This window comes from Aythya marila (genome assembly GCF_965140915.1).
Source record: "Aythya marila genome assembly, chromosome: 2".
NCBI lineage: Eukaryota > Metazoa > Chordata > Aves > Anseriformes > Anatidae > Aythya > Aythya marila.
In genome coordinates this window covers 32,903,384-32,924,554 of record NC_139043.1, presented here as the reverse complement: position 1 = coordinate 32,924,554, position 21,171 = coordinate 32,903,384, and the positions used below count along the sequence as shown (strand labels likewise).

Sequence of the window (21,171 nt, the reverse complement as noted above, 5' to 3'; positions counted from 1 at the left end):
CGCTGGGAAGAAGTGCCTGAGGTGCCGGCCGTGGGTGGAGGACTTCTGTACTAGCATGCAGCACTTAGGTAATGCAGCCAATAATTAGAGCCATTATTGTCATCGGGGCAATTGGCGGTATTACTGAGTAAGAGGATTTCTTTCAAGGTCAATGGGCCCAGAGGTGTCAATTGCTATTCCCAGAGCTGGCCAGTTCTGGGAGTGGCTCTTTTGTGGAACTACTCTTCAGTTCTGGCCCTATTGCTCCCAAGGCATTCAGAAATGATCTTCCCTTTTGTTAGGCAACATTAAAGGCCTTCTAGGAAGGTCTCAGGGCCATCATGTGTGCTTCAGATTAGCCATGTGAAAACATTTCAGCTGCAGAGGAGCGTGTAGCAGTGGTAGACGTCTAAGTACCCGGTGCTGTGCCTGTACAGAGCTGACACAGTAGCAACCCCAAGGGTGTGCTACTGCCTTCTGCTCATGCAGGTTTTGCAGTTCTTTCACACAGCAGGGTGACAACTGGAAACCACCTGCAGATCTGCCAGGCTGCTTTTGAATTATTCTGTAGATGCAGCATTTGAGTAATGGCTGAACAAAGGTCTGCACAGCTCTTAACTGCCTGTGTGGCACTTGGGAATTAAAGTCAGGTCCTGCTTTCCCCTGTGATGATAATGCCAGGCCTTTTCCAAAAAGAGTGGGATCAGCCTGTATTATGAGGAAGCATGATACACTCATAGTGAACCAGAAATTTCTTGTTATAGAAAACCAGATTTCAGTTCCAGAAATAGTGTTTTGCAGATCCAGTGGATGTTCACAAAGCTTTTGGAAAAATACACTGCAGTTATTAAAAAGTGAGGCAGTATTAGCAGGCTGATGATGTTGTCTGGTTCATGTCAGTTGCATGTGTGGCTATGAGATACATACTCCAAAGCTTAGATTCCAGCTCAGGGAAAAAACATGTACATATGCAATGCAAACATGATAATACCATTTGTAAATAACAGAACGCCAAAAAAAAACACAATTAAATATGCATCTGAACTGCATCAGCAACAGCAAGATTAGCTGATCTTTTGCTGACTCAGAAATTTAATGATCTTCTGAGTGGTTACATAGTTGAATAGTTTCTTTCTCGATGGTGTTTTCTTTGCTTTGTTATAAGATTTTTCCCTTTCCTGCTATACCAAGCAGTGAGAAACCATGTGCCTTTTTCTAGGTAATAAGTCCAGAGAATGTGAGAGCTCAGATCCACAATTCTGTATCTGAAGTCTGGAACAAAGGTATAGTAGAATTTATCTGATCAGAGTTGCTATTAAAAAAATATAAATAAATAAATAAATAAAAAATAAAATTTTATGCTAGTTTTCTAGCATAAAGTATGTCTAGTATGTCTATGCTAGTTTTGCACATAAATTGTTTTTCGTGCCACAGACACCAGATAAGCCATGAGTCCTATTTCTAATTGAATGCAACATTCGAAAGGAAATCTTTACACTTCTTAGTCTGAAATACCAATGCAGTAGATATAAGTAATGAATTCTTAAGGTATTAGGCACTGGGTGTGACAGGTCAAACATGTAATAGACCTAGACTATTGCAGCAATATGCTGTCATCTGGTTTATTGTAATTGACTGCATTTCAAAGAAATGTCACTCTAAGCAACAACATGATCTGATTAAGGATCTTGGGTGACTAGTCCCTTCTTGCAGCTCCACTTACAGCTTTGATGCTGACTTGTTGTTTTGCTACTTTTTAGGGTTAGAAAATTAGTTAGATTTGAGTTTATCATTAAATACAGGTTATAAAGCAATATTAAGCTTAAAATGGGAGAAATGTTTTTTACTAAACTGGGGAAATGTTCTCTACTAAAAGAATCCTCACTTTACAATGAAGAAAACATTGAATTTGTGCCCCTAAATTTTCAGGGTTTATTAGCTCCCATATTAGTGGAGATATGATCTGTGATAAAGGAATAAATATGTAGTTTATAGGTAAATTATGCTGTAATGTCCTGGTAACTTAAATCTGATTTTCAGAAAAACCTGCTTTCCATCTAGGCACTAAACAAAGGTTTGACTTTCAAAAGCATCTGGTATCTTATGACTGCCAGTGAGGCACCTGTGGCCAGATTTTCAAGTTCATAACAGTGTAGTTGTTGAAAAACTGGTCCATGTTGACAAACTATATGGTCAAAGCCAGGCACATACTACTTAATTCAGTAGACTTGCTTGGGATCTACAGTGAGATTAGATTCTAATTCTTCATGTTTATGTTGTATAATTGCACTTAAATACCTCCTCTCCCTCCCCCCTACATGACTAACAAAAAGGAAAATAAAAATTAATTCCTATGAGGAAGTGGAGCTTATGGAGCTTTGTTTTTTTGTTTTTTTTTTTTTTTTTGAATTTGTTTTGAACTGCATTTTTCACTATTAAAAAGGGACAAGCCTTGAAACCTTTCTACAATTTGTGCTTTCATAGTAGTCCCTCTCTGATTGTTCTGTGTGATCCTCTGATGTCTAATAATACAGTAGTCTTTTCTCCACCAAGTTTCTTAACTATCACTTTTTACATGGCTGAATCTTTTCATAAAACTTGCAGGATCCTATCAAATCTGAGATTTCTGTCCCTGCATTGAATTGAATTGAGCTGAAATGATTATGGATTCACAAAACAGTGGCAAAGATGGACAGTCATAGACAGAATTAGGCACCGCATAACATGATTGTATGTGCCTTTTTTCCTAAGGAAATCAGGCTAAAACCACCACCAACAAAAACGCTATGCAGTTCTCTAGTAACCAGTTATTTAGTACAGCAGAGTACAGTGTGTTTATCGTTTCTAAAAATATATGAAAATATTCTGAAATGGAAGAGTTTTTCTTGCTTCACCATTTATTACTCTAAGACATGAACTCCTTGGCCTGGACTCTGTTATTTTGCTTTTCCACTCCTGTGTGCAGAACTTTTCTTTACTGTCATGTAGAACATTTTCATTGGTGATATGCAATGTAAGTGAAATGACCCATATTAGTCCAGGGGATTTAATGAGAAACTAGGAGAAAAAGAGACATGTCTTAACCTGAAAGTTATTATTCTTTTCCCAGTCTACCTCTACAGGAATAAGTCTTATGTGGCCCTGTCATCTACTACTGTTTCTGCCTTGGTTTTGGAGGCATTACTGCAAGCACTTCTCTACAATGAGTCTCCCTAAAACACAACTTGGGCCACAGGAGCCCAATTAATAAGCCTGTGCCTTATTGACTGAGTTGGTAGGCTTGCATGCTAAAGCCAAATTTGTTTTCCTTTCCTTGAGGTCACCTGGCACCTTTTCTCTGTGGGAATGGAGTGAATCTTCCCTGCAGAGAGCAGCAGATTCTGCTGTGGATGAAAGAGGTTTACTAGTGACAGAGTGAAAATGGTATAAACACACACACAAAAAAAGTTTGTTTAAGGAACTGACTTTGCATAATGTAATCTAGCAACTAACCAAACTAAACAACTTTAGTTTCAGAAAGGAAATGTTTCCATGTCACAAAAGATACTTTGTGGGTCCTTCCCTAGGGCTCAAGTTTCAACACACTTCTATTTCAGGAGAGAAAGAGATTTTTCTTTACCGCTGTCAGAGACCTTCCTCCAAGTTCCTTTTGGCAAATATATGCTCCCCATTCAGGAAAGCTCTTGCTCTGGTATTTTTCATTTCCAATTTTCCAGTTACCTCTTCACATTAATATTTTGTTTAGATGATTCTCTTTAAAGTTTAAGTTTTCATTTCACTAGAAAACAAACAAACAAACAAATAAAACCACACCTCTTTTAAAATAATGTAATAACAAAATCATTACATTTCATTAATATAAGGCCATGGCATACTTATTCTTTCACTAAGATTAGTACTAGAGAAAAAACAATGATTTCTTGATTTCCCTCCAGTTGTTGATATATGTAAAACAGAGAAACTGTATTTTCACCTAGACTTCATGATTTATTTATTTATTTATTTATAAACAAATTAAGTTCTTCTTCAGCTCACAATGCATATTTTTTTTTTTTCCAGAGTACAAGCAGATATAATAAACATAGATATATCTTTTGCTGCTCAATATATTTTCCTTCCTAACTTCTATGCTGCGCAGTGTTGTTTCAGTTTGACCTATTACCTTCAGCCATTTCAGTATACATTTCTGCTGTGAACTCCAGCTGTTTGGCTGTTGTTTCCCATACAGTAATGATGCCATCAATTCTATGTTATTTAAAACACAATGAAACAGATTTTTCTTTTAAACAAGTCTTTACTTTGACTGAAGTCTAAAAGATGTCCTGCTCAGAGCTGTCCATGCTTTGAGAACTGTCTTTCTGAGGCTTAACATTGCACAGGACTGTATCCTGCCCTTCAGAAACCAGGTAAAGGCTTTCTCATTGCTTTGGGTCACTGTTTATCAAGAAAGGTGGTTTTGCCTGCTTGGGTGGAGTATTCATTAGTGTTTGTATAGCCTACATTGTATTAGACACTTTTGTTAGTGTAAGTAATGTCCCTTAGGAATGTGATTTTTGGCAATGTTTGATACTGGCAACAGCCCTAACATGGACGCAGAGCTGGCAGCATCAGTGCTTTTGCTGGTATAGATTATACTCCGGGTTCTGGAATTAGTAAAACCAGCCCAAACTGCTTCTGCCAGTATAGCTATGCTATCAAACATTTTCTAGCATAGACCTGGCAGAAAACCAGTTCTTACCCCCACACATCTCTTGGTTATTAAATATCCTTTCACTGGGAGTTAGTTACACTCAAGCTGTTACCCCATGTGTAAACATCTTTGGCCAGGATAATCTCTGTCATGAATGCTTTTCTGCCACTGATAGGAGGAGAAAAAAAGTCTGTATTTGATCATGTGTGAGTGGCTTATTTATACACAGAATGGCCTGACATTGTCCTATTATTATTATTAAAATTTAAACACTCATACATGTGCACAGATAATGTTGTAGTGGTCACAGCTAGTTTTCATGAAAATCATCATGCAGGTAACTGTCATGTAGTTTGGGATTTATAATGCCCTTTTTCTAGCGGCACAACGGACGCGAGCTTCATATTTACTTTCTCATGAGCTTTAGAAACAACTGAAACAAATGGGATGAGAACAATATGTAACGCACGTTGAAACCCTGGTGTTCATCATTCTTCTAATAAGAACTGCAGCAAAACTGAGATCAGTCCAAAAAAAAAGATAGTCTGCTTTCTGCCCAGCTATTCAGTATTTTGAAAACAAAATTTGTTTACAGACAGAACTGAACACTTTAACCCTGTAATCATTGCTGGGCTTAGCCATCAAAATATGCAATTATTTAAACAAACAAACAAATAGGAAAAATCAGTGAGATGGAAAGCACATACTGTAATCAAATAAGAAGTGAAGACGTGGCTGCCGCATCCCATATACGTTATGTTACATCAAGCCAGAACACAACTGTTTACACTTCCAAGCTTTCCAGGATCCTGCCACCACTACCAGTAAGGTTGCAAAAAGCCAAAGGATGTGGTTTGGTGGCAATCACACACGTCTAAAGGGAAGTAAGTATCCCATGATGTTGCTTGTGCCCCAGAGTTGGCAGCCTAAGCTGCTGCTGAACAGTTCTTCTGCCCTTGCTACACTAGTCAATGTTTTCACATCAACTGACCCATCATGTTCAACTTTCATGTGGGGCTTGCTATGCCTCAAATATATTCCTATACTTTCCTATACCATGCATTCTCAGCTTCCTAACTTTCAATCTCAAAATTAACATAATAAGCCCCACTTCTTTCCCAAAATATTCTTTCAAATTCCATTGATTTCAGTGACAAAAACATATCTGAGAAGTGGATTGAGCTTAGCAAACAAACACACAAACAAACAATAAAGTGAGAAATATATTGCCAAATGAGCCTGTGAACATCTGCTATTGCTTTTGTCTCCATGTACAGCATGTGGGTTCCCCCTCTACGCAAACAGTGTGGTTAATTAAACACACAAAATTGCTTACTAGCAGTCCACATAATACTTAGCATTCCTAAAACCTAACAGTCTAAATGTGTTTCGTGGAAGACTTTGCTATGAAAATGAGTCAAGCTGCAGAAGACTACAGTGTCTCATCAAATATGTTCGAAGAAAAGTTGCAGCAGGTTACTATGGTCTGGAAAAGGAAGCAGATGGGTAAGATCTTTTTCTGGAGAGGTAATAGGGTTGCAGTGTTGTTTTTTAAACACCTACTTTAGATGCCTTTAAGGTAAACTCAATTATGTAACATGACAGAAGTAGAAGACTTTAATAAAAATGTGAGAACTGATCATTGGTCACCCTTGCACATAACACCCAGATAAACTCTGGTAATACTCAAGCCCTATTCTGAAGCCCAGAGGTGAACTGGAATTCTGTAGGTGCATTATGTGGGTCGTCAGGATCCCACAAAGCTACAGGTACAGATATCCTCTATAGTAATTTCCTAGCTGAGAATCATATTAGATTGACTAAGGTTTGATTCATTCTTATGAAAAGAGAAGCTAAAAATAATCAGCCTAAACTTAACTCTTCCATTTAAGGTAAAATACCATTAATGTTTTTTTAAATTGATCTTTGAATCAAAAGAATGGATTGTCAAAAACATCTGTCTCTAAAAATGTTTCTACTAAGAACCAAAATTTCTTCTTTTAGCTAATAGTCTACCCAGAGAAATGAAGTCAGGGATTTTAGCTAAGTAGAAATTGTAAAGAACAATCTAAAATAATGGAAAAAGTTTAGGAATTTAGAGTTTAAGATACCAATATCTTCATTTCTAATTAAATGATATTAGTATAAAATGAGCTTCAACTGGTTTGGGTGTGCCATTCTCATCAGTATTAGAGATACATGATAGACAGTTCCTACACACACACAAATGTATGTATATATATATATAACAAAAATTTAATATTCGCTTTCTCAACAGCTCCAAGTAAGACACCAAGCATCCCTGGAAATGTTTCCCATATCCTTGTGTCTAATGGAAATTTATCTGAACTACATATTCTATTTCCAGACCTTGAGTTTCTAAACTAGATCTGTATATCTTTACTGAAGCAGCTGAAATAAAAATCAATTAAGTTTTATGTAATAGTTTTAGTACAAAGTGAATATCTTTGCTGTGTTGATCAGTAGTACTGCTCTGACCTCCTGCCTCTAAGAGGACAACTGAGCTCTCTCAACAGCATATCTAGTCAATTAGAGCACTTAGAGATGGGGCATCTCTTTTTTTTCACCTCTATCACAGTCAACACCTCAGTTTGTTGTATGAAATAGAAGAGGTTCCCACCTTAAAACCCCCAAAAATCAGGTAGGAAAAGCTGTTTTCTTGATTAAGGGGTGGGGGAGAAAGTGCTGCATTCTCTGAAGAAATTGAAATGTTGTAGGTTCTGAAATGGCTTGACCCTTTAGTAGAAATGATGTTGGCACCCTTCCTGCTAATACTTTTCCCCTTCATCTTTCCCAGATGAAACTATTTACTGAGTTTGACCCCACTTTGCTACAATGTTCTTCACTGAACAAAACCACACATGTTGGCAAATAATAATGTGTTGGAAATTGCCCTCCAGTACTGACATCTTCTCTTCAATAAAAAAAAAAAAAAAAAAAAAAAAAAAAGGATTTTGCTTTTTTCCACCTTTTTTATCCTGTTGGCTTACACTTCAGCTTTTTGGAGGCAGGCTTAGAAAGTCTCTTTTTATCAAAGGAGAGCTTCAGCTGTGAATCTTAAATGCCACAAAAACACTGCTAGCAAATAAAAACAGGATAGGAAAATCATCTCTTCTCCAATTCCCCGTGACAACCCTGCTTCAAAGGTCATTTATCTTATCTCTCTGTGGCTATGATCTTTGTCCCTCTAATCCTACAAAACGCTGAAATGAATATTGCAGCACCTGCAAATGTTTAGGAAAACTTACTGTTTCTTCAAGGTCACAGAGCCTAAAAGGAAATATTTATCCCTGAATGTCTCTGCCTCACCTCAAAGGTAGATATCTTCTCAGGCCATTGCCACCCCTTGTTCATTTGCTTCCTCACACCCATTTGTCTGATTACCTTACATGCAGAGAGATGCCCAAACCGGTCCTACAGGTTCATGCGATTTTGGTCACTGCGTTCATTGCCTGTAAATCTAATTATTTCGAGCCTCAAACTTTATCAGAAAGCCATCCTATGTCCCCCTCCCAGGGTGTTCCACAGACCTGTAATGTGACATGAAAGTACAAAACCTTAACTATTTTCTAATGTCTTATAAGGAATGCACATTTCCTTTTTCTTTTCCATGTGTGCCTATCTCTCCTCCCCAAGGCGAAACTCCCACACCACCTCTCCAGGTTTCAGGTGTAATCATAAACTAGCTGAAGGCAATTATGGGTAATGTAGTTCCTTCACTCGCTGCTATGTGTTTGCACAAGTGGTGTCGGGTACCTGCTAGACTGCAAATTCCAGCAGGCGCTGCTCAGCACCCCTAAGAGACAGGCACACGCCAGGTGTGCTCTCAGCAGCTAACCAAGCCCTCAGCACGCTAGAATTTTTCAAAGCTGGAGCAAAAAATAGGTCCTCATTCAACAGTGCTGATGTCCTGAGCCACGGCTTAATTTGGATCTAGGAAAAGGCTTGTTGTTTCCAGAATGGTGAGTTTGCTTTTCATTTTTTCTTTCAATATTTCTTTTTGTTAGTACTTCTGTTTAAAATACTTTGGAGGGTCTGAAAGACTGCAGTAATTATTAACCTGGTACTAATGCTGCAGTCTGCTGCCTTGTTTCTGGACATAGCTAGTGCCAGGTACCTCTGGAAAAGGTGCAGAACCTGTGTACGTTTTGTGTTGTGTGATATTGTACCCTAGGATGGTCTGGGATGTTTGGAGGAGGGCACCGTACTGGCTAAGTGCTGGTCATTGCCTTTCCTGGGAGCATAAATAATGGTGAACCTCTTACAACTTTAAATCAACTGATTTTAAGCTGGCCTTCTGTGTCTTTCTTCTTTTGTGAAATAAGACACGGCTGGTGGGTGGATGTGCATGTGTAGTGTTTTTATTTACTAATTTATTTTGCTGTTGCCATTCAGTTCTGTTTTTCTTTAAGCACTATATGAACTGAAGTACTACTGTTAATGTATGCAGAAGTTGGACTGGCCCCTAGCTTTGTGAGTTAGAGATCTGGAACATGCAAAAGGGTGCTGAACACCACATCACCATCCTCTCTGTTAACAAGGCAGCTATTAGAAATCAGAAAAATAGAGTTTAAATAGCACATATACTTCTGACCTTTAACATATGCGTCCTATATTAAAGGGATCATTGAAAGGTAATATCTCTAGGCTAAATGCAGTCAGATGCTGACAGACCTTGAACAAACTCTATTTATGGCTAAAAAATGACAAGTAGAACTGGCCAGTCTGTTTAAAAAGAAAAATACTCCCCCCTCTCCCCACCATAATAAACAAACCCAACAATACATTTAAATGAAAGACAAGGGAGAAACAGTTCTTGTTCTCTTCCCACCTGCTGTTGCTACTCCTCTAATAACACCTCTGCATTGATAGAGATTTCTTTTTTAAGGGAGACTGCTCAAAATCTTAAGAACTTGAGAATAATTTCTGGCTGCCTTCACTATGTAATGGCAATAGGTATCCTCCTAAGTAAGGGAGGGAAGGGATCATTATTACCGGGTAGATCTTGGAGAGGCACATTACCACATTGGCAACACTGTCCCTAGCCCAAAACCATGTATTTGACAGAGGTTAACGTGAAACACCCCAATGCAGAACTTACACATTGAAATTAGTTGCACAGTGTCTGTGTTGGTGGGTGATATACAAGGGGCTTTACAGCACAAGTGCAAGCTGGGTATTGTCCTCCTGGAAACCATAAAATAGTGTTTACCTTGGGTACATTAAAAACAAGGAATATCTATAGTCATATCCACTAAACTATTTATTGCAACGATATCCTCTGGGAATGTGTTCAACAAGCTAATTATATGTTGCAGTAGAAGGCTTATTGAGTATTAACGTGTTTGGTTTAAAATGTTCCTCTTCCTGCCTCTCTCTCTCACCCCTCCCATCTCCCCCTGCCTCTGCACATTCTCCCCACCCCCTTACAAGAATGGTCAATTGGGTTCAATTGCACTCTTTGCTGTTATTCAGCTTCCTTTTAATTCTTGATCATAGTGACTTGAAACTTGTGGCCAAAGAATATCTGTTTGGTGGACTGTATCTGAAGGGTTTCTATGAAGGTATCCTGTGGAAGGAAAAATTTTGAAATTCACTATGTCTCAAGTCAGATGCCTTTGCTTTCTCTTTTCCACAGAAGATAAACTCAAACTTCTTAAGAAACCACTCATGTTCATGCTGTTGTAAACTTTGTCATGAGTCCCTGCAGGGGAAGTTCACTCTTGAAAAACAAATGCAAAATAAGTGGATGAAACACCAAAACACATACAGTGGAGGAATATATGTCATGCTAATGTAAAAGCCAAAAGTCTGAATTCAAAGAACTGATCAGTCAACCCAATCTGATCGTCACTGAAGGATCTCCTGTATGAATAACTGAGCTCTCTGGCAATGTCAGCTGAGGTATGTCAGACTTCTGCACCACAAATTCTATTTGGTGTACTTGAATGAAAAACAAAACAAAACAAAAAAATAGAATAAACATAACTCTGCCTGGAACTGTAGGAAAAGAGAGAGGCTCTTCTAAGTTACCTCCCAGATCCCATGATGGGAAATGGAATGTGGTTGGAGAGGCAAAAAGGAGCTATGTCAACAATGTCCCTTTCCTGATATTTCCATGCTCTGCTGCTACCACAATAAGCTTACTCTAATTTGACCTTACATCTTTATAATTTCTACTTCTTGTGTGCAAGCCTTCTCCACTCATACCTTACCCTCTTTCTTGAATTCTTTTCAGCCCTTCTTCTTCTACTCTGTATTATCAGTAGACAGTTATCTCAGAAACTGAACTCCAGAGTAAAGTTGAGGCCATGTACTAATATAAAACATATATACATTGGTTCTGTAATATTTTCCCGTATTTTCATCTGCTTCTAAGTATAGCCCAGTATCTTATCTGCTTTCTTGGTATCTCTGGACTTCAAGAAAACATCCTTATTAAATGGTCCAGGATCATGCTTAAACTTTTCCTAAGAAACTACAGTTAGTTCAAAACTCAATCTACATGAATAATTTTAAATATCAAATATAATATAAATTTTGGCTCCTCCAAAAATGCCTCTTCATGTTCTTATCTGCAACAAGATTAATCTCACATTATCCAGTTTATTTAGATTTCTGGTAGTTATTTATATTCTGTCCTAGCATTAGTAACTGAAGTAAATTCATTTACTTATTTATTGTGAGCAAATGCTTTTACTTCACTTTTCACGGACCTCACCTTCCTACTCTCAATAACTTTATTTAAAGTGCCTGCTATGTGAGCATAGGTACTGATGTACCTGCCAAGGAGTGTTAGCAAAGTTGAATGAGGGTTTTGAACTACTAAAAACTTCAGCAAATTGAAACAAAGTCTTATAGCTTGCAACAAGTGATGTTTTGGATTCTTGGTGATGGGGAAGAAAGGCTTTTAGATTTGGATGTGTCTGTGTATTCCCTTCAAGGAATTTTATAGGAGGTGTGTGCTGCAATGGTAGGAGTCCCTTTCCTGCATGAATGACCTTCGCTATTTGAGCCAGTCTGCTCAGGAGGAAGCCAGCTGATAACGTGGTTGAAAGTTGCATTATGTAGCTTTGGGTGCTGCCTCCCTCCTACTTTGTGGGTGACTCTGAAGGATGGATTGCACTGGAAACCCAGTGAATATTCTGGCAGCCTAGAAGAGGCTCTTCTAAACCTTATGCTCTTGTGATATGTACTTACAAAAGACTCTGGATGACAGTTATTGGAACCCAAAATGTAAACAGTTGAATCATCCATTTTCTTTAGCTTGCTCAATGGGAAAAAGACCTCTTTAAGTTATCAGAGGAGCTCTGTGAACCCAAGTACTTAATAATCTTTGTATTCCTCTTTACAACATACCTGTGAGATGGGGAACTGCCATTTTACTTTCGGTAAAGTCTTGCTTTACATTTAAGTTGCTCTAATGGCTACCTGCTGTTGAATGGCATAGTCCCACTTCTTGCACCTTGCCATTACTTCCCACAGACCAGCACAGGTGAACACTGACTCATCAGTGCCTGGGCCAGCTCACTCTAAGACCAGATAAGTACCAGTGTTGATGCAAAGGAGGAGTAGGACTGCTGTTTTCTGGAGCAGCCAGACAGATGGCATCCCCAAGAGCAGGCTTAGCTTTAATCACAGTGCTGGATGAACTTGTCTCTTGCCTAATATCTTTAAAAACTTGGGAGATTTGACACTAGCTCTTATCCCAAGCTTGTTCTGAATGAATTCTCTAATGTCTCTCTTTCTCTGGAAGCATATAATACTTACCTGTTTTAAGTGGGAGTTAATTCTAAAATATTGGTTCTTACTTTAATTTGCATTGACCTCTAGTTAAAAAGTAATGGTATTAATTCAGTTTGCACATTAATTTCTAGTCCAAACTGCCAACAAAATTGCTTGTCTATTGTGCCAGTCCTCTTGCCATCACAACAAAGCAAAAAACTCCTTGCTTATTGGCTGTATCACAGAGCATTCAAGTAATGACTTGATGAGTTGTTGGAGTTCCCACCTGAACCTAGGCCTGTCAAGAACAAAAATATCGCCAGTAGACTCAAAGCTTTTGACCTATTGCTGGAAGATCCTACACCTTATTTCAATCCTATAACCTAATTGGGATCAAACCTTAGGTATGTATTTACAAGGAAAAGAAACTGTATTTCTACATATGGTAAGATGCGTAATTAAAAGGAAATGACTGCCTAAAATAACTAGGGGGAGGGGTGGGGCAGCTGGCAAGACTTTTAGGTGGTTTGTTTTTATTCATAGGTGATCTCATGCAATAGCAACTCTGAGCCCTGGGGTAAAGCCTGCAATTCAATGATCATCTTTTTGAATTCCCTCACTTTGATCCACTAGCCCTAATTTAACAGATCCTCTCTAAAGGTGGGGGATGCGATACAGCAAGGAAACAAGAACTCTCAGTTTATTCATAGTACTGTCCTAATTTCTGCAGCATAAATTGTCACCTGTTGCTCCGTGTGAAATTATAGTGCCATGAAACTGAGTAATAGCTGTTTGTTCTTCTGCTCAGTGCGTGCATGCGTGCTTCTCTCTCTTTGTTGTTGTTGGCTTTCCATTTGAAATTTGGTCTGTTTAATTTGCTTCCTGTAAACTGTATACAACTATCAAGTGAAATGAGCAATGTGACAAAATATATTTGTAAAAATGCATTAGCTTTCCAAGGCAACATCTAACAATTACCAGCAGAAGCAGCTGAGAACTGAGGGTGGGGGTGTGGAACAGATAAGCAGAACCCAAAACAAATCCCTTGGCTTTCCATGCCTATGACAAACTACAAGCTGGCAAGGGGAGAAGCTGCCCAGTCCTTCAGCTAGATGGTACATAGGCCATGGATTACACTAATTGAACAAGCCCCAGTGTTAAACTCCATATACCTATATGGACTGTGGGAGAAGCCAGCTTGGCTTTCCCAGTAGGATAACAGCTTATTTATTTATTTATTTATTGGTGTGCTCAGAAGCATCTGAGGGGGCTGCATGAATCTAATTGTAAATTGTAATCAACCTAACATATGATCATAATTTCTTTATCTGATCCATGGAGAACAAAAAGTGCATACAGTGGCTCCTGCGTTACCTGTGCTCTGGCAGGCAACAAGGCACTTACTGCTCTGCCAGCTGGATCCCTCCCACAGTGACTTGCTAGGCTTGTACCATCAGGTGTCTACTAATGTGGCTGCTGAGCAGAGAAGTGCTGCTAATCTGGAAAATATGTAAGAGTCCTTTGCACCTTGGAATTCCCCAGTGTGTTCTTAACAGTCGTGATTGTACACCAGTCACAAAACACACAGTCAGGAGGTACTGTGTACATTACTGGTGTGCTCCCCAGAAAACTTGTTGTTTTTTTTTTTTTTTTTCCTTGAGAGTCTTCTTGCCTTCATGTTGTGTATCGTACAAGAAACATAAGGGCAATTTGCTTGAAGGCTGAGCTTTAAGTGTGTGTTTTGTTGTCTTTTTTTTTTTTTTTTATAAGTGATAAAATTTCAGACTTTTAAGTCTGGCTACTGGTCAGTTGTTTTACCAGATAAAAGAAAACATGGAAGAGAGGAAAAAAGACAATGGTGTGTGTGTTTTTATCTACACATATAAGTAATTTTCTGCCAACTGTTATATGTAACTACCATTTACTTGTATGCAGTTTTGATAGGTGATTTCTCTTCATAGCTGAAAAGTGAGGCCAAACCTAGCCATGCCAAAAGCTCTCAGGAGGTGTTACGAATACTTACCTTGTTCTTAAGTTAATTGTGTTCTCAGAGTGTGAATGTTTTGGGATAGAGAGGGACTCTTGTGGTATTTATGCAGTGACTGTTAAAGCCCTGATCATAGTGGCAGTTTTTTTCCCAAGGCACCAAAACATCCTGTGCTCTGTCACTGGTTTCCTGTGTGGTCTGGGACAAGTTGTTTGGAGACAGATTTTTTAAGGGGCTTAGTGCTTGTTTACGCAGTTCTTACGGTAGGAGTGGAAGACACAGGAATGTGGCTATCAATCTATTTGTGTTTTAGTTTTACATCTGTAAACTGGTCTATCTCAGTTTCCCCCATCCCCATCCTTGCCCTTTCTTGTCTTGTGTATTAAACGATCAGCTCCTTGTGACCAGGATGTACTTGCTATGTATTTGTACAAAGCTTAGCAGAGGGATGCTGTTGCAGTTAGGCCTGCCAAAGTATAAATGAAAAAGTAGAACAAAACCCTAGTTTGAATCCCACAATAATGTAAACATCAGCTCAGGGTCTCAAGATTGGATGTGTCTAATAATTTCAATTCAATAAAAATGTATTTAGCTTGGCACAATAATAGCTAGGTGAAAGTCTGTGGCCTTGATTCTGCATAGGGAGAGTAAAGATACTTGTTTTGTTTCTTTTGGCTTTGAAATCCTTGAATAAATCAAATCTAGACATTCTGAAATAAAAGTGGCAGTGGCAGCTGCCAGCTTTTGAACTTCTATGCCTGTTGCCCTCAAATCTATGTCTCAAGCCCCATTCCTCTTGGGACAGATAAGTCTGGGAGGCTGAACTGCCTACACCTTTCTTGGGTGGCAAATTGACCCTCTCCTAATAAGGAGAAAGTGGAGCAAAAGCTCACTTGCTTTCTCTCCAGGCAAATCTTTGTATGGATTACACTTAAAGCTCACTTAAAGCTGCTTTTTTTTTTTTTTTTTTTTAAACATTAATCTCTAAAAAATATTAAGACAAAAGTATTTGTGTGGACATTAGTGATTCAGCATACTGAATGATGATGACAACCATTGAGCTAGCTTAGTAAAAACTTGCTAAAATCAGTAGTGTGAGGTGAATTTAATGATCTCACCTAAATAACATAATCAGACAACTTTGAAACAGAACAAACTTTTCAGTTACGTTTGTCAAGGCAGTTTGGGCATATAGTCATGATGTGAAGCTGAGCACAATCTGCTGTTGTTCTGCAAATCATAACTTGCACCTAACTCAACAAATGTCTTATGTTGTTACTGATGAACTACTGACTGATACTTCTTTTTTTGGTGGGTGTGGATGGCTACGCAAGAGCTAGTAGAAAAACACTACAGTATATAAAGTTTTTTATGCCACAATTAATTCAGATTTTGAGCAAAATTTTGCACATTTCTGCTTATTGCAGTCTAAGTTACTATACAAATAAAACCCTAGGCTGAGATGTTAGTAGCTGACCTAAACCAAGTTAATGCCTAGGCAACATTTGGGCAATGCACCTCTGCAAATACTTGTGTAATTACAGTTTAGATGAAGCTGTGGAAGCAGAATCTATCTCCTTGGAGTTTTATTTTCATACCTTCTACTCTTCTTGCTCTCTGTAATAGACTGCTCTCAGCTGGAGAATCCTATGTTCTGCAAATTTCTGCTTTGCATCATCATGAAGGCAGTGACCCCACACTAAATGGCCTGTGCTGGTGCCTGTAGGGCCTCTGAAGCCTGGGCTAAGCATTCCTTCTGATCTGCTGTAGCCAATGTGTGAGATGCTATGGGCAATTTCTCCCAGCAGGCAGAAATTGGCCTCCCCTTCTGGAAGAAGAGTATCTGACAAGCCTCAACACTTGGAAGCGTATAAGAATTATCGATTAAAGTAATATCTGTGAAACTAATGCAGCTTTGCATGATGTTTAAATATCTCTGCGTAAACGTCCCAATAGTCCCAGATAAATTTTCTACAACTTTTTTTTGGTAATAGCCTATAGAGCTAGAACCAGTGGAGATTGGAGGTAGGGTGCCTGTAGCAGCCTGAATGGTAGGGCTGTTAGAACGAGACTGCTGGAGCTGTGTTGTTGTTTTTGAGTGTGAATAGAGTCAATAAGAGGTTAAAGGCAGCATAGGAATGCCTGGGCAAGAATGGGGGACTTTTTCTATTTGAATAGTTTCAGAGGTCAGCCAGCTGTCTCTGAGAACCTCAGGAATGGTTTCTGCCATTCCTGAGAACTTCATTGTTCTTTAAGTGTTTTCAGTGGGTAACCCTAACTGCAGCTAAAAATAGTTTTTGTTCTTTTTCCTGGATGGGAAACCCACCTGTACACTGAGGTATTGTATCCATGCTAAGGGTATGTATCACAAAAGGGAGAACTGCTGGGAAAGACACTGCCGTGCAGTGGAGAGAATGAAGGTGGATATAGAACATAGGGACTGGAGGAAGAGGAGAACTGGAACAACAGTCTCACACAATGTTTGTTCTCACTTTTTCTCTTTAAAGTATGACTTTGTTACCACTGCATAAACATAGATGAGATTGGATGTGCTATTCTAACAAGCAGTAAGAAAAGTATAGATTCCCTCTTCTCAATACAGAGGAGCAGAGAATTCAGCCAATGATCTTGTAAAGCAACAAGATTTAAGAACTAAATTTTGACAAGTAAGAGCATGGAATTTATTGGGAGCTTGTTGTCTCAAATCTCCTTGAATTCAACTGTTTCCTTAGAGTAACATCCATGTAGACCTGTATATCCATGTAGATACTGTAGATCGATTTTTACATATAATAGAATTGCTTCTATTCCAGATTATAAAACTACTAGCAATGTTAGAAGCAGCCCTTCCTCTGTTTTCTTATGTAGCACTTAATTCTTCACCTGAAATATGTAGTCTGCTGTGATCAGAGATGGATTATTAAATGGGATCTGATATTATGTGTATTATGTGGCAATTTATCTTCCTTGGCCTTTTATTTATTTATTTATTTTTTCCCTGGATCATTACCACTTCAGAGTCTATCTGGTTCTATTATTGCATATTAATCATATTATTTCAGTAAAAGTATGACATTTTTAACAGTACTGTTGATAAGAAGTAGTTAAGGGTACAATTTAGATTCAAATGTCCTTTATTAGTAGAGAAAATACCCATTTAAACATAAATTGCTTTATATTTAAAAACTAAGATTACTTAAGAAGTTTTTCTTTCCTTCTTTTTCCTTTTTTTTTTTTTTTTCTTCTTGTAAAGTGCATGTATAATTGTTATGTAAAGCAAGAGTCTGCAATATAACAAGAGGTACTGGGTTTGGCTTTTGTGGTGGTTTTACCGTGCTGGGCAGCTAAACCCCACAACCGCTCTCTCACTCCCCCTCCTTTAGATAAGGAGGGGGAGAAGTAAAGCAAAGAACAACTCACGGGTTGAGATAAGGATAATTTAATTAAAGGGAAATAATTATAATAATTAAATAAAGACTACCATGAACTAAACAACTTAACTAAGGGGAAAATAAAAGGGAAAGGGGAAAAAGGGAGGAAAACAAACAAACAAAATAAATGAAAGCTATATGGAAGTGCAGAGGAAAGAAATTACTCTCTACTTCCCACAAATGAGCGATGATTGACCACGTCCTTGAAGCAAGGCCTCAACGCACGCAGCCGGTGTTCGAGAGGAGGACCGACGTCTTCTCAACGAGAGCCCACCCCTCCCCTCTTCTTCCTGTTTCCACCTTTTATTGCTGAGTGTGACACCACATGGTATGGAATATCCCTTTGATTGGTTTAGGTCAGCTGCCCTAGTGATGTTTCTCTCTTCACTTTTTGCCCACCCCCTAAGAGGGTTAGAGAAAGGCCCAATGCTGTGCCACTGCTGCTCAGCAGTAGACACAACACTGGTGTGATAACACTGCTGTTCCAGCTACAAGTACAGAGTACGGCACTGAATGGGCTGCTGCCGGGAAAGTTAACATTCCAGCCAGACCCAGTACAACCTCCACCCCTTATTCCATAACATTTGTGTCACACTCAGATCCCCATACTTTAGCATACAAGCATTCTCATCATTATCCCTTGTCCTTTAACAGGACAAGGATTTAACAGGATTAATAGGCAGGTGTATCTTTTCATTCCATAGGTCTTTCTTGGAAAATGTCCATAAGAACTGTTGATGATTAGGTCTTCATCTGCCAAAGTGGCCACTCAAGGCAGGCGGAGTTGGATGTCTGGACACCAGCACCAGCTTAGCTCAAGTCCTTGTTGCACTGCCCGGCTCCTTGCAAAGTTGACCTGTCGTTGATCCTACAGCATCTTCCTACAACATATAACTTAGATTATAGATTAGTTTTCTCTCAATGTCAAATCTCCTTGAGGCACACACTTGATATCCCCATTCTTTTGCATGACCCACCAGGTATACCCTGGTCCTTGAGCGAAGACAATCCCACGAGTGGGTTTGCCTTTTCCCGAGGCAGGAGCAACCCACACTGCCTTCCCCATCCACCTTCCTATATACACTACGGGAACCTTAGCTCCTTTCACAGTGTGTAGGGGTTTTGTTTCGGCAGGACCAGCACGGCTGTCAGACCCCCTATTGTTAACTAGCCAAGTGGCTTCTGGTAGATTTGTGTCCCATTGTTTCCACGTCCCAGCACCTAATGCTCGTAACATAGTCTTTAACAGTCCATTGTACCTCTCAACCTTCCCAGAGGCTTGTGGGTGGTAAGGGATGTGGTACACCCACTCAATACCATGCCTCTTTGCCCAGGAGGTAACAAGATTGTTTCGGAAATGACTCCCATTGTCAGACTCAATTCTCTCTGGTGTACCATGACGCCACAATACTTGTCTTTCCAGGCCCAAGATAGTGTTTCGGGCTGTGGCATGGTTTACAGGGTATGTTTCCAGCCACCCAGTAGTTGCTTCTACCATGGTGAGTATGTACCGTTTGCCTTGGCGAGTTTTGGGGAGTGGTCCGATATAGTCAATTTGCCAGGCCTCACCATATTGATACCCTAGCCATCTCCCCCTGTTCCAGGGAGATTTTACCTTCATGGCTTTCTTGATTGCAGCACAGGTCTCACACTCATGGGTAACCTGTGTGATGGCCTCAATGGTCAAGTCCACCCCTCGATCACGAGCCCATCTGTAAGTGGCATCTCTCCCCAGATGTCCTGATGTTTCATGGGCCCATCGAGCTACAAACAGCTCACCCTTACGTTCCCAGTCTAGGTCCACCTGAGCCACTTCAATTTTCGAAGCTCGATCCACTTCTTTGTTGTTCTGATGTTCTTCAGTAGTGCGACTCTTGGGCATGTGGGCATCTACATGACGTACTTTAACATCCAGGTTTTCTACCCGGGCAGCAATATCTTGCCACAGGGTAGCAGCCCAGATAGGCTTACCTCTGCGCTGCCAGTTGCTCTGTTTCCATTGCTGCAGCCACCCCCACAGAGCATTTGCCACCATCCATGAGTCAGTATAAAGATACAATACTGGCCAATTTTCTCTTTCGGCGATATCTAGGGCTAGTTGTATGGCTTTTACTTCTGCATACTGACTCGACTCACCTTCCCCTTCCATGGCTTCCGCAACTCGTCGTATGGGATTCCACACAGCAGCTTTCCATTTCCGATGGCTCCCTATCACACGGCAGGATCCGTCAGTAAACAACGCATACTGCTTTCTGTCTTCTGGCAACTCATTGTATGGTGGTGCCTCTTCAGCACGGGTTACCTCTTCTGTTGGCACTCCGAAATCTCTGCCTTCCGGCCAGTCCATAATCTCTTCCAGGATTCCTGGGCGATTGGGTTTTCCCATTCGAGCCCGCTGTGTAATTAACGCTATCCACTTACTCCATGTAGCATCAGTTGCATGGTGTGTAGTGGGAATTTTCTCTTTGAACATCCAATGTAACACAGGTAGCCGCGGTGCCAAGAGGAGCTGTGCCTCTGTACCCACAACTTCTGAAGCAGCTCGAACACCCTCATATGCTGTGAGTATTTCCTTTTCAGTTGGGGTGTAATTGGCTTCTGATCCTCGATAGCCCCGACTCCAGAAGCCCAGAGGTCGACCTCGAGTTTCTTCTGGGGTTTTCTGCCAAAGGCTCCAGGTGAGCCCATGCTCCCCAGCTGCAGTGTACAGTATATTTTGCACAGCTGGTCCAGTACGGACAGGCCCAAGGGCTACTGCACGAGCTATTTCTTGTTTGATTTGTTCAAATGCCTGTTGTTGCTCAGGGCCCCACTCAAAATAGTTTCTCTTTCGAGTCACTCGATATAGAGGACTCACAAGCTGACTATAGCCTGGCACATGCATTCTCCAGAATCCCACGAGGCCTAGGAAAGCTTGCGTTTCCTTTTTGCTAGTTGGCGGAGACATTGCTGTTATTTTATTGATCACATCCATTGGAATATGGCGACGTCCATCCTGCCATTTTACCCCCAAGAACTGGATTTCCTGTGTAGGCCCCTTGACCTTGCTCTTTTTAATGGCAAAACCAGCTTTCAGGAGAATTTGGATTATTTTCTTCCCTTTCTCAAAAACTTCTTCTGCTGTGTTGCCCCACACGAGGATGTCGTCAATGTACTGAAGATGCTCAGGAGCTCCCCCTTGCTCCAGTGCAGACTGGATCAGTCCATGGCAAATGGTAGGGCTGTGTTTCCACCCCTGGGGCAGCCGATTCCAGGTGTATTGGATGCCCCTCCAAGTGAAAGCAAACTGCGGCCTGCATGCTGCTGCTAAAGGGATGGAGAAAAATGCATTAGCAATA

General features: G+C 40.0%; 1 protein-coding gene across 5 annotated transcripts in view; it reads left to right on the top strand.

Moving 5' to 3' along the window:
* The first annotated feature begins 8,528 nt into the window (after positions 1-8,528).
* The window catches only part of MACC1 (MET transcriptional regulator MACC1), a 151,030-nt gene continuing 138,387 nt past the window's right edge, over positions 8,529-21,171 (top strand). For all 5 annotated transcript variants that reach the window (XR_014316950.1, XR_014316951.1, XR_014316952.1 and 2 more), the window contains exon 1: positions 8,529-8,652. Coding sequence is in view for 1 of the 5 variants with exons in the window: in XM_082753895.1 (XP_082610021.1) it covers positions 8,650-8,652 (3 nt within the window). In the remaining 4 variants the exon portion in view is untranslated. The remainder of the gene's footprint in view (positions 8,653-21,171) is intronic.